Here is a 12,566-nt window from a genome sequence, read left to right on the forward strand (position 1 = left end):
ATGCCTCACAAACTTGATTGAGTTTTTTGAAGAAGTAGCAAAGAGGATTGATGAGGGTAGAGCAGTAGATGTGATCTGTATGGACTTCATTAAGGTATTCGACAAGGTTCCCCATGGGAGACTGATTAGCAAGGTTAGATCTCATGGAATACAGGGAGAGCTACTCATTTGGATACAGAACTGTCTCTAAGGTAGAAGACAGAGGGTGGTGGTGGTGGTGGGGGTTTCAGATTGAAGGCTTGTGACCAGTGGAATGCCACAAAGTTCGGAGCTGTGTCTTCTACTTTTTGTCAGTTACATAAATGATTTTGATGCGAGCATAAAAGGTACAGTTAGTAAGTTTGCAGATGACACTAAAATTGGAGGTATAGTGCATAGCGAAGAGGGTTACCTCAGATTTCAACAAGATCTGGACCAGATGAGCCAATGGGCTGAGAAGTGGCAGATGGAGTTTAATTCAGATAAATGTGATGTGCTGCATTTTGGGAAAGGAAACCATAGCTAGACCTGTACACTTAATGGTAAGGTCCTAGGGAGTGTTGCTGTACAAAGAGACCTTGGAGTGCAGGTTCATAGCTCCCTGAAAGTGTAGTCACAGGTAAATAGGATAGTGAAGAAGGCGTTTGGTATGCTTCACTTTATTGGTCAGAGTATTGAGTACAGGAGTTGGGAGGTCATATTGTGGCTGTACAGAACATGGGTTAGGCCACTGTTGGAATATTGCGTACAATTCTGGTCTCCTTCCTTTCGGAAAGATGCTGTTAAACTTGAAAGGGTTCATAAAAGATTTACAAGGATGTTGCCAGGGTTGGAGAATTTGAGCTATGGGAGAGGCTGAACAGGCTTGGGCTGTTTTCCCTGGAGTGTCGGAAGCTGAGGGGTGACCTTATAGAAGTTTACAGAATTATGAGGGGCATGGATAGGATAAATAGACAACGTCTTTTCCCTGGGGTCGGGGAGTCCAGAACTAGAGAGCATAAGTTTAGGGTGAGAGGGGAAAGATATAAAAGAGACCTAACGGGCAACCTTTTCATGCAGAGGGTGGTGCGGGTATGGAATGAGCTGCCAGAGGAAGTGGTAGAGGCTGGTACAATTGCAACATTTAAGAGGCATTTGGATGGGTTTATGAATAGGAGGGATATGGGCGTGGTGCTGGCAGGTGGGACTAGATTGGGTTGGGATATCTGGTCGGTTAGGATGGGTTGGACCGAAGGGTCTGTTTCTATGCTGTACATCTGCATGACTCTATGAATTGATACCTTTATTTTTATGGAATACTGTGTTTGCAAATCTGAGTAGCAGTTTTTTTTAAAAAAATTCTGCTCACAGCCTAATTCCTCTGTTTATTTCCCTTGCTCTCAGTTAATGTGACAGCTGTTGTGACCCTTTCACGGGGAAGATGTGGTCTCTCCAAATGTTTTTCTCGGTACTTGGAGGCCATGGCAGCGGCAGACCTTCTGGTTATTATCCTAGACGTGACAATGAGGCACATTCCACAGACTTTCCACGAAGAATTTTATCACCTGCGGTACTCCATCCGTGTGTGTAGTATTCATGCAGTCCTAAACTATGCAGCCACTGATTGTTCTGTCTGGTTCCACTGTGGCTTTTACTTTTGATCAATTTGTGGCAATTTGTTGTCAGAAGTGGAAATGCAAATATTGCACAGAGAAAACTGCAGCTGTGGCATTGGGAACAGTGATCGCTGTGAGTTGTATAAAGAATGCTTTCTGGTATTTCATGTTGACAGATCAATATCATGAGGCAGCAAAAATCAAGGATAGAATGTCAGTACCAAAACGTTGATAGGCTCCTGGTAGCTCATTGGTATTCAATGTAGCTTTTCAATGCAAGGTTTACACACTGATATCTGACTGGCTGTTTGAGGATAAAACAAATTTTCATTGTACACCGTCGGCGTTTTGAATATATATCTGAACCTGCATTGCTTATCATTATTATGAGGTTCTGTCTGCCCTCTTGGGTGGGTGTAAAAGATCCCACTGCCACTATCCGGGGAAAAGTCAGGGACTTCTTCCAAGGCCCTGTAACAAGGACCTTCCCTTAGCCATCACTGCGATACGCACATATCCAGTCCGCAGCATTGTCACCTTCTGACTTGGTGGATCTTGCTGTGCGCTAATTGAGCAGTTGTTCCCACGTGACGATCTTCCAATAAAGTTGCAGTGAAGTGGAAAAGGCTTTGGAACATTCGGAATTCCCGATACCCGCACAGTAAAAGGTTTGATCAGGGGACGAAGCTCCTCCGTGATGGGAGCCTGGCTCCAAGGGAATGTAAACTGCCCCCTGTTGGATGGATGGTCAGTTTGAGACTGTTCAGAGATGGGTTCATTCTCAAAGCGCTCAGTTCAAAGGCACTTATGAAGAGTTTGAAGAAGGGTCACTGGACCTGAAACATTCACACTGATTCGCTCTCCACAGGTGCTGCCAGACCTGCTGTGTTTCTCTAGCTGTTGTGTTTTGCTGGGTCCGATTTCCAGCATCCCCATTCTTTGTTTTATTTTATCGAAGGAGAGCTTCTTGCTCTCTGGACTGCCTCAGGCAAGAGCTGTACTCGGCCCGGGTGGAGGCTCAGTCTTCATCAGTTCACTAACAATGTGGAACTGTGTAAATCCGGTGGATTTTAACCTAAGTATTCTAACGTCTTGACATAATATGTAAGAACACATCCAAGAATAAGGCACACATCGGGTCAGCGATCACTCAGTAATTTATAGAACATTTACAAAACACAAATATCATAGACATTAATTGTACATACTCAAAAACATAATAGTTCAGCCGTTTCAGGAAAATTCTGGGTGGCTCTTATAAGAGTCTTTGGGTTGTGGATGCGTTTATTTCAGTGCAGTGCAGTCCTTCACTTGGAGCTGGTGTACTTGGTCACCGCCTTTGTGCCCTCCGACACGGCGTGCTTGGCCAACTCCCCGGGCAGAAGCAGCCGCCGCACGGCGGTCTGGATCTCCCGGGAGCTGATGGTGCTGCGCTTGTTGTAATGGGCCAGGCGGGAAGCCTCCCCCGCGATGCGCTCGAAAATATCGTTGACGAACGAGTTCGTGATGCTCATGGCCTTGGAGGAGATGCCGGTGTCGGGGTGAACCTGCTTCATCACTTTGTAGATATAGATGGAGTAACTTTCTTTCCTGGACCGCTTCCTCTTCTTGCCGCCCTTCGTTGGCGCCTTCTTGATAATTTTCTTCGCGCCCTTCTTGGAGGTTTGCTGTGCTTTCTTCTCATCAGCCATCGTGCCACACACTTACAGAAACAGAATAAAGGAAAGCGGGCTAGGAGCTCCCTCTTTCTCGACTGACGGCGGCAGCAATGAAGGATGGCGGAAAGAACAGTTCCTGATTGGGTAGTTTATGCAACAGGTATTTTTGTTTAATATCTCTGACGGGCCAGTGTGGGATTCAGTATCTGCAACGACATGTGAAGTAGCAGTGGATTCTGACTGAGGGAGATTTGTTTTTTAATCTGTGACACAGAAAGTGACTGTGGTGTTGGCTCTCTATCTTTTGCTCGTTGTTACGATGATGTGGGAGTGCAGGGGTGTGTTTCTCGCCCAGCACGTCCTCTGTATCAGCTGTAATTAACAGAGCTTGTCACTTTATACCTGACCAGTTCTGCTGTGCAAGTATGAGAATTATATAAGCAACCGTCCTTGTCAGTTTGTGCATAATAACGTGTGAGCGTTTTTATCATTCTTTCCCTGTCAGTTTCCGCAAGGTGAATGTGAGTGTTATTATCAATGTATACATGTAAGATTCTGCCTTGTGAATACTTGAGTGTTCTTATTAAATTGTACTTGTCAGAAACGTTTCTCTGCATATATGGGACTGTATCTGTCAGTTTCTGCATTGTGAATATGTGAGCACAGGTTTGAATCAATGCTGATCAGCTTCTGCCAAGGCAATGTGTAAATGCAGTTATCAAAATGTACCTGTCAGATTCTAATGTGTGAAACTGAGTGTAGTTATCAATCTGTTCCTGTGAGTTGATGCTATGTGACTATGAGAGTGTAATTAGCAATCTGTTTCTGTCAGTGTCACCTCTGTGTATCTGAGAACATAGTTATTAATCTGTACTTATCAGTTTTTACGATGTGAATGTCAGTGTAGTTACAAACCAGGACCTAGCAGTTTGAGCTATGAGAATGTGTGGGTTGTTATCAGTCTCTTCTTGGCAGTTTCTGCTATTTCAGTATGTGAGTTTAGTTGTCAACCTGGACCCAGACTCTGGCTTACAATACGTAAATATAGCTATCTATCTGTATCTGACAGTTTCTGCTTGGTGAATATGACAGTGTATTTATCAATCCTTCCTCATCAGTATTTGTGCTGAGAATATGTGAATGAGATTGTCAATTTGTAAACCTGTCAGTTTCTGCTCTGTGTATATTGAAATATAATTATTAATCTCTATCTGTCAGATTCTGCTCTGTGAATATGTGAGTGCAGTCATAAATCTGACTGTTTCTGTCATGTAAAATGTTTGAGTATAGTTATCCATCTATGCATGTTAGTTTCTGCAGTGTGAATGTGTGAGGGTGAACTGGTCAGTTTCTGCTAGGTGAATGTGAATACACTTTTCAATATATACCGGTGAGATTCTGTGATGTGATTATGTGAGTGTAACTATCAAACTGTAACTGTCAGGTTTTTGCAATCTGAATGTATGAGTGTTGTTATCAATCTGTTCCTACCAGTTTCTGATCTTGTGAACCTGAGTGTAGTTATTCATCTGTAACTCTCCTTTTTGCTTCAGTGAATATGAGAGTGTGGTTATCAATCAGTCTTTGCGAAGTGAACATCCCAATATAGTTATCAATATTGATATGTCAGTTTCTGCTATGTGAATGTGCGTGTGTATTTCCCAATCTATCACAGTTGGCTTTGGTTCTCGGTTTATGATATTAACACGTGGCCATAGCTTTCTCACTTGGTAATGCCTGAATGCCTTTCGCAATATGTATGTCAGTTTCTGTAAATTTGAATGTGTGGGTAAAGTTATCAATTTATGACTTGTCAGTTTATGCTCTGTGAATATCAGAGTTTCATTACCATCTGTACCTGTCAGTTTGTTAAGTGAATGAATGTGGGTATTTGTCGACCTGTTCCTATAAGTTTGTGCTGTGAATGCATCAGTGTAGTTATCAGTCTGCATCTGTCAATCTCTGCTCAGTGAATGAGAGAGTGCAGTTACCAATATATACCAGTGAGATTCTGCTCTGTAATTTTGTACTTGACAGTGTTTTTTTCTCTGTGAATATGGAAGTGTATTTATAAATATTTACCTGTTAGTTTATGCTATAAGAAAGTTCTTGTCAGTTTCTGCTATGTGAGTGTAGTTATCCACCTGTGCCTGGCAGTTTCTGCTATCTGAATACATGAATGCAGGTGTCAATCTATGCCTCTCAGTTTCTGCTACAGTGAATGTATGACTGCAATTATTAATAGATCCCTGAATGTTTCTGCTTGTAACAACACTCATGTTCAGATTGCAAAAACCTGACAGTTACAGTTTGATAACTACACTCACATAATCACATCACAGAATCTCACCGGTATATATTGAAAAGTGTATTCACATTCATCTAGCAGAAACTGACCAATTCACCCTCACACATTCACACTGCAGAAACTAACATGCATAGATGGATAACTATACTCAAACATTTACATGGCCGAAACAGTCAGATTAAATCATACCTGTCATTTTCTGCAATATGAATGTAAAAGTTGAGTTAACAGTCTGTATCGGCCAGTTACTGCTATGTGAATGTGAGTACCGTTATCAATCTGTACCTGCCAGTTTTTGCAATATGAATGTGTACATACAGTTAGTGATCTGTTCCTGTCAGTTTCTGCTCTATTAATTTGAGAGTGTACTTACCAATGTGAAGCTGTCAGGTTCAGCGATGTGAATGTGAATAGGGAAGGCAATGGGCCTGGTCATATTATCACTGGATTATTAATCAAGATAGTAACATTCTGTGCACCCAGATTCAAATACCACCATAGCAGAGAATGGAATTTTTATTCAATAATAATCTGAAAATAAGAGTTTAATGTCAATTCTCAGGAAAACAAAAATCAGAATCCTTAGGGAACAAAACTTGCTATCCTGACCTGGTCTGGCCGACATGGAATTAGGGATAGTCAAGTGATGCACACATCCCAGGAATGAAGAAAACAAAAAAAAAATGTGGGAATGCAGTTAGCAATCTGTCCCTGCTAGTTTCTGCTTTGTGAATGGGAGTAAAGTTATCAGTATCTGTCACTTTCTGCAACGCTAATATAGGATTGCAGTTATTAAGCTGTGCCAATTGATCTGTCTGCTACATCAATAGTCTATCTGTACTTGTCAGATTTTGCAAGGTGAATGAAAGTGTAGTTATTAATCTATACCTGTCAGTTTCTGCAAGGTAAATATGACTTTTGTTAACAATATGTACCTGTCAGATTCTGTTCTCTGAATAGGAGATTGCAGTTACTAATGTACACCTGTCAGATTCTGATTTATGAGTACAGGTGTGTAATTATCATTCTCTCCCTTCGGTTTCTCATATTCAAATAGTGAGTTTAGTTATCAGTCTGCCTCTGTGGAGGATAGCAAACTTGGGGAAATAAATGTTGGCGTGTTGAAAACAGTCCTCATGACAAGAGGAGGTGCAGGAGGTCGTAAAAGTACATAGAGATGGCTAAATCTCTGGGAACTGATCAAGTGAATCCCAGGACACTGCAGGAAGCTGGGGAATTTATTGTGGGGGCCCTATCAGAAATATTTCTATCACCAACAGTGATGGGTGATATACTGGAGGACAGGAGGTTGGCTAATATTGCATCTTTATTTAAGAAAGGCTGTTCAAAGAAACCTAGGAATTTAGACTGATGAGTCTTACATTGGTGGGGGTAAGTTATTGTTGTTTATGTTATGTGAATGTGAGAATGCAGTTATTAATCTGTCCCGTTTAGTTACTGGAATGTGAATAGCTGACTATAATTATCAAGCTGTAACAGTCTGTTTCTGCCATGTGAGTATAAGGATCATCATGCATCCATACTTTCAGTTTCTGATGGTGAATATGCAGCTAGAGTTGTCATTCTAAATGTGTTAGTTTCTGCTTTGTCAATCTGTAAGTATAGTTATCAATCTGTACTTGTTACATTCTGCTCTGTACAAATGTGAGATTAGTTTCAAACTGTACCTGTCAGTTTATGTAATGTAAAACTGGGAGTGTTACTCTGGGAGTCTGTTCCTGTCAGTTTCTGCTTTGTGGATATAATAGATTTGTTATCAAGCTTTCTATGATAGTAAGTACTCTGTCAATGTGTGCGTGCATTTATCAATCTGTCCCTGTCAGTTTCTGTGTTGTGATTATGTGAATACATTTATCAATATCTCTTTGACAATTTCTGCAATTTGTGTATGTGAGTGTTGTTATCAATTGGTACCTATCCGTTCCTGCAATGGGAATATGAGAGTTTAGTTATCAATATTTGTCTGTCTATGCTATTATGTTGGGGAGGGCTCAGAAGAGATTTACCAGGACATTGCTGGGAATGGAGGGTTTGAATTACCGGGAGAGAATGGATTGGCTGGGACAGTTTTCACTGGAGTGCAGTAAGTTATATAGACTTATAAGATCATAAGGGGAATGGATGAGGTTGGCAGGTATCTTTTCCCTAAAGTGGGGGATTTCAAGACTCAGGGGCATATTTTTAAAAAGGTATGGGGGCATTTTTTTTCACAAAGAGCATGGTTCATATTTGGAATGAATTTCCTGAGTAAGTGGTGGATGTGGGTACGGTTATAGAAATCATTGAGATCAGTACACAAACAAGAAATGTTTGGAGGGATATCAGCCATGTGCAGACAGCTGTGACCCCTTTGATTTTGGGATCACAGTCGGTATGGACTGGTTGCACCAAACGGTCTCCTCCTGTGCTGTATGACTATTTCCTGTCTGTGAATGTATGAAAGTAGTGATCAATCTGCATATGCCAGCCTTTGCTTTGTGAATCTGAGAATTTCATTATCAATCTACGACTGTCAGTTTTTGCTATGTGAATGTGAGTGTGGTATCAATCTGTACCTATCAGTTTTTCTCACAGTGAATTTATTTTATTTAATGGAAAAGCAATGGATTAAGTAACCCCTATAGTGCAGAGTCTAACTGGGAGGAATGGTATTAAGGGCTGTTCTTCAGGTTGCCATCAGCTTTTCTCATTGTGATATAATTTTGTGAATAATAATGAGAAATTGATGGGTGTTAAGTTCCTTTTATATTGTCTAAAGGGAAAGGCAATGAACACATAATCTGTATTGCAGCTAATTGACCACAGTATTCCTTCGACAGAACTGAGAATTATCTAATTCATATCAATATTCTATTGTGAATGTTACATAACTCTGCAGTATGATGGGGCAAACCATTAGTGGTACCCTTATAATGCTCTATGGTGGGGATGAGGAAAGCAAAAGGACTTGTACTTTCTGTCAGACAGTGGAGAAGAACTAAACCATCAAGGCAAATTTATTAAACATGGTTGAACTCTACTTGCAAAATAAAATGAGAAACTTTACAAATTACCAGATTTCACTAAAACATCCTTTCTCTACTGGTTTAAAAAGGTGCTTATTTGATTATATTGTTAATTTGGAGAAATGACATTCTGTTTTCTTGTATTATTTCATAGGGAGGGTCAATGGGAATGTGGGCACTTTGTAAAAAATTGAAGTGAACTTGGAAACAAAGAGCTGAGAGAAAGTATGATTTTGATTCCTGCAACGTGAGCAAGTTGAGAATGATGTTGAGATAAAGATGGGCTTGGCAGATCCTCTGCTGCCATGCCACACTTATTGAAATGGAATGCTGACTGAATGGGATGAGAATGGTCAGGTGCTTGTTTTTGTCTGATATCTACTTGATCAGCTCTGCGACTGTGGAAATGTTCTATGCTCTGACAGCAATAACATACCTGGTGTTTGTGAGAAGCAGTTGGTCAAACAAGAGAAAATTACATCGTTTTGGTACATTTCCTGGAGGGATACAAAAACAACCTAAACTGAGTTAGGAAAAATCAACTTGATTCATGTAGAAAACAGTTCATAAACATTCGGGTATTCTAACTGAGCAATTCAAAAGGATCTGGTTTTGATTCCAATCTTGTCCTGAGTTGTTTCTTATTTTTTTTTAATCTGCAATTCTGCAACAGTTGAGCGAGACCAAGAAACTAACCAGAACCTCCATGAATGGAAAATCCTGAGGCAGCTGCAATGCTTACACAGTTCGAACTCCAGTTGGCAATACATTAACCATTTAAATAAATAACAATGGGCGCTATTTCTAATGTTTCAGTGGACACTTCTAATCTGTTGACTCGAATAGTGTATTTTATAGGTTTATCATAAAACCGATCAGTGTTTCCAGTATTCACTGCCCAATGTCAACAAACAACGGGAAACCGAAGCCAAATCATGATTGTAAATCACAAGAATGTCCCATAGCAGCTTCTTCCCGCTCTGCCTCCCTCAGCAGGCCCACACACAGCCCGAGAAAGGCCTCTCTCTTCCCCCCAGCCCGCTCACTCCAAGTTGCGGGACCAGTTCCTGCTCCGCTCGGCCTCTTACAAACAGCCCCCGGTTCTCCCTGAACTCACCCCGAATCAATCCCGGTCTCGGATCCCCCTCTATGTCCCTGTCTCCCATCCCGATGTGCTGCTGGAAGGAGCCTGCTGTTCCCTCGCTTCCCTGGGCGCTGATCTCTACATTGCGGTTTGTTTCAAACAAACCTCTTGCACTCACTGAGTAAATGCTCCTCAATAGCAGCGCTGGGGAGGAGGGTGGTGATTGTGGAAAGTGGGGGGGGGGGGTGTGTGTGGGGATCTCACGCATGCGCTCCTCTACTCAGGAATAAGCATGGCGGCGGGGCAGCATTGCTCATACGCTGCTTTCCAAATGCCTCCCAGAAACAAATGTCAATTGGTCATTTCCCCAATTCCCTTTTCTTCCAGTTTGATGAAAGGAACTGGGGTTTGGGGGAAACGGCAGGGAACGTTTCAAACTGGGACACTGTCCCTTTATGAAGCTCCAATGGAGCTCATCCCCGGGTCATGTTAATAACTCCTTCATCCGGCGCTCTCACAATCTGATCAGGGAACGGAGAAACTGGCGGCCCATCCCCTGTGCTCCCCTATTCGATAACATGGCCAGATCGAATGTTAACTGTGGTATTTAATCCTGTTGACCCTCATCCACAAATATTAACTCTTTGCCCAAAGTAACATACAGATGGAATAAGTGGACCATTCTTACGAAGGCAGAAAATAATTGATGGAGAGAGTATTGCATCACAGTGTCAGTGCTTATTTCTGGGTCAGGAGGCCCGTGCAAAAGTCAGACCAGGTGTGCAATAACATCTCAGGGACACGATTTAGTTTGTCGTGGATGACAGATTTTAGTGTCAGGTATGTTGCAGACAGAAAACTTGTGATGTATTGTACGCCAGATGTTTTTGTTTATTCGCTCTTGAAACGTGGATGTCGCTGGCTGAGCCTACCATTTATTCTCCATCCCTTTGAGAAGCGGGTGGTCAGCTACCTTCAGGAACAGCTATTGTCCATGTGCTGTCCACAATGTCATGAGTGTAGTTATCAGTCTGTCCCTATTTGTCTCTGTAATGAGAAAATGTAAATATATTTACCATACATTCACATAGCATAAACCGACAGGTGCAGATTGATAACTGAACTCGTGTATTCACATAGAGGAAACTGCCAGGGACTGGCTGATAAATAGATTTCATTCATTTTCAATAAATACAATAAGTCCCTATGTGTTTCTCTGATGTGGATATGCGAGTTTAGTTATCAATATATACCTGTCAGTTTCTACCCAGTGAATATGTGTGTTACTTACCAATCTGTGCCAAACAGTTTCTGCTGTGTCTGAGTGTAGTTGTCAACCTGAACCTGTCAGTTTCAGCTATGAGAATGTGAGTTTCGATATTCGTCTTGACCTGTCAGTTTCTGCTGTATGAATATTAAATACAGTCATCAACTTGTTCCCATCGGTTTATTCTGTGAGAATGTAGATATTGATCTCTACCTGTTAGTTTATTCTATATCAATATGTGAGTGCAATTATCAAACAGTATCTGTCAGGTTTTGCTATTTGACCCCAGAGTATCATTGTCAATCTGTTTCTACTATGTCAATGTGACAGTGTAGATACCAATCTGTCCTTGTCAGTTTCTTCCCTGTCAATATGTGAATACAGTTATTGACCAGTACTCATCAGCTCCTGCTCTGTGAATGTGGGAGTACAGTTATCACTCTCTACCTGTCAATTTCTTCTTTGCCAAAGTGAGTGTAACTGTCAATCTGTACCTTTCAGACTCTGCTTTGTGAATACATAAATATAGTTGTCAATCTGTAGCTGTCAGTTTCTGCTTAGTGAATATGTTTGTGTAATTGTCAATCCTTCCAGTTTCTACTATGTGAATGTGTGAGCTGAGATTTCATCTGTTGCAATCAGTTTCTGCTTTGTGACTGTGAAAGGTCAGCTATCAATCTTTCCCCGTCAGGCTCTGTACTGTCAGTGTTTGAGTGTATTTATTAATCTTTCCCTGTCAGTTTGTGTGACTGTAGTTATCGACCCGTACCTCTCAGATTCTACTTCATGAATATGTGAGGACAGTTATCCAGTTGATTTGATCTGATTATTGTCACGCACTGAGATACAATGGAAAGTATTGTTTTGTGTACTTTACAGGCAGATAATATCATACAAAATGCATCAGGGTAATAGAACAGAATCTGCAATACGGTATTAAAGCTGCAAAGAGAGAGAGATTAACGTTAAAACTTGAGCAAGATTAGAGTGATGCTGGAAAAGCACAGCAGGTCAGGCAGCATCCGAGGAGCATTCTGGATAGAATGTAGTTGTTTTGCATGGTGGACACACAATCAACATTCAGTTTCCCCAACAAAGAGGAGACCACATTGTGTGCATTTTCCTTGCCACCGTCAGTTCTGAGGACTGGTCACCTGTGAACTTTCCACTAATTTCGGCTTTGTTATCAATCTCTATCTGTCAGTTTCTGCTCTGTGAATATGTGAGTGACGGAATCAAAGTGTAAATGTCAATTTAGGTGATTTGAAATTGGGAGCATAATCAATCTATTCATGTCAGTTTCTGCTTTGTGGATATGAGAGTGTAGTTATCAATCTTTCTCTGAAATTTACTACTACCTTCATGTGTGAGTTATTAACCAACCTATCCAGAGAGTGTATTGTAGTGTGACCAACATTTACCAGAGAGTGACAGGGACAGATTCATAACTGCATTCACTCACATGTACGCACAGATTATTGGATTGATAATTCCAGTTTGATAATTATACTCCTCTGTCTTCTACCTTCGAACAAGTACTGTATCCAAATGGTTGGTTCTACCTGAATTCCATGTGATCTAATCTTGCTAACCAATTTCCCATGGGGAACGTTGTCAAATGCCTTACTTGAAGGCCATATAGATTACAT

General features: G+C 41.2%; 2 protein-coding genes across 4 annotated transcripts in view; both read right to left on the bottom strand.

The window, feature by feature from the left end:
- The window catches only part of LOC132837100 (histone H4), a 1,051,674-nt gene that overhangs the window by 28,177 nt on the left and 1,010,931 nt on the right, over nucleotides 1–12,566 (bottom strand). The gene's annotated exons all lie outside the window — the stretch shown is intronic.
- Nucleotides 2,863–9,849, bottom strand: LOC132837123 (histone H2B type 1-O-like). Of its 3 annotated transcripts, none has more exons than XM_060856823.1 (3): nucleotides 9,829–9,849; nucleotides 9,003–9,063; nucleotides 2,863–3,438 (listed from the first exon to the last, which is right to left on the bottom strand). In XM_060856823.1, exon 3 carries the CDS (start codon nucleotides 3,263–3,265, stop codon nucleotides 2,882–2,884), a length of 384 nt encoding a protein of 127 aa, XP_060712806.1. In that variant the 5' UTR covers nucleotides 3,266–3,438; nucleotides 9,003–9,063; nucleotides 9,829–9,849; the 3' UTR covers nucleotides 2,863–2,881. The 3 variants fall into 3 exon arrangements, with proteins under 3 accessions (XP_060712806.1, XP_060712804.1, XP_060712805.1); XM_060856821.1 differs by lacking the exon at nucleotides 9,829–9,849 and adding an exon at nucleotides 9,684–9,787 and having other exon boundaries at nucleotides 2,863–3,276; XM_060856822.1 differs by lacking the exon at nucleotides 9,829–9,849 and adding an exon at nucleotides 9,684–9,703.

This window comes from Hemiscyllium ocellatum, chromosome 49 (genome assembly GCF_020745735.1).
Source record: "Hemiscyllium ocellatum isolate sHemOce1 chromosome 49, sHemOce1.pat.X.cur, whole genome shotgun sequence".
Classification (NCBI taxonomy): Eukaryota; Metazoa; Chordata; class Chondrichthyes; order Orectolobiformes; family Hemiscylliidae; genus Hemiscyllium; species Hemiscyllium ocellatum.

Excerpts from the sequence above, each read along its gene's own strand:
- LOC132837123 (XM_060856821.1), bottom strand. The coding sequence starts at position 9,060 with ATGTACCAAAACGATGTAATTTTCTCTTGTTTGACCAACTGCTTCTCA. Across the intron at positions 3,277-9,002 it reads CTGCTTCTCACAAACACCAG|TGTGTGGCACGATGGCTGAT; the intron begins GTATGTTATTGC and ends TGTTTCTGTAAG.